The following is a 324-nucleotide window of genomic DNA, read 5'->3' as shown; positions in this document are numbered from 1 at the left end:
TTTTATGTGCATAAGCAATATCATAAAAAAATAAAATTTTTTCAGATTGATTCTCAAATTTTTGTTTAAACTTATTAATAACTTCTGTTGTATCAACCTCTTTTTTGGGTAAAACATGAAATACAGGTAAACGGGTAGTAGGATTTAAACAAGCATGACCAAAATGTATTATACTATCTGCATTAATATGCTGTGCAGTTATTTCATCAACACAACAACTACCACAAGAAGTATCTCCCAAAATGTATACTTTCTTGTTCACATAATTTTCCAAACGTAAAGCAATTTCTACTGAATCCGGTAAAAGGCTATCAGGAAATTGTA

At 29.0% G+C, this 324-nt stretch overlaps 1 protein-coding gene across 1 annotated transcript in view; it reads right to left on the bottom strand.

Moving 5' to 3' along the window:
• Nucleotides 1-319, bottom strand: part of LOC108570416 (diphthamide biosynthesis protein 2) — a gene marked incomplete at its 5' end in the record, with an annotated part of 1,583 nt that extends 1,264 nt beyond the window's left edge. Inside the window, one exon of the mRNA XM_017932277.1 lies at nucleotides 1-319. Coding sequence (XP_017787766.1) covers nucleotides 1-319 — 319 coding nt within the window.
• Between the last annotated feature and the right edge of the window lie 5 nt (nucleotides 320-324).

This window comes from Habropoda laboriosa, unplaced genomic scaffold, assembly GCF_001263275.1.
Source record: "Habropoda laboriosa isolate 0110345459 unplaced genomic scaffold, ASM126327v1 scaffold84, whole genome shotgun sequence".
NCBI classification, from domain to species: Eukaryota; Metazoa; Arthropoda; class Insecta; order Hymenoptera; family Apidae; genus Habropoda; species Habropoda laboriosa.
This window is presented reverse-complemented; position numbering and strand designations above follow the sequence as displayed.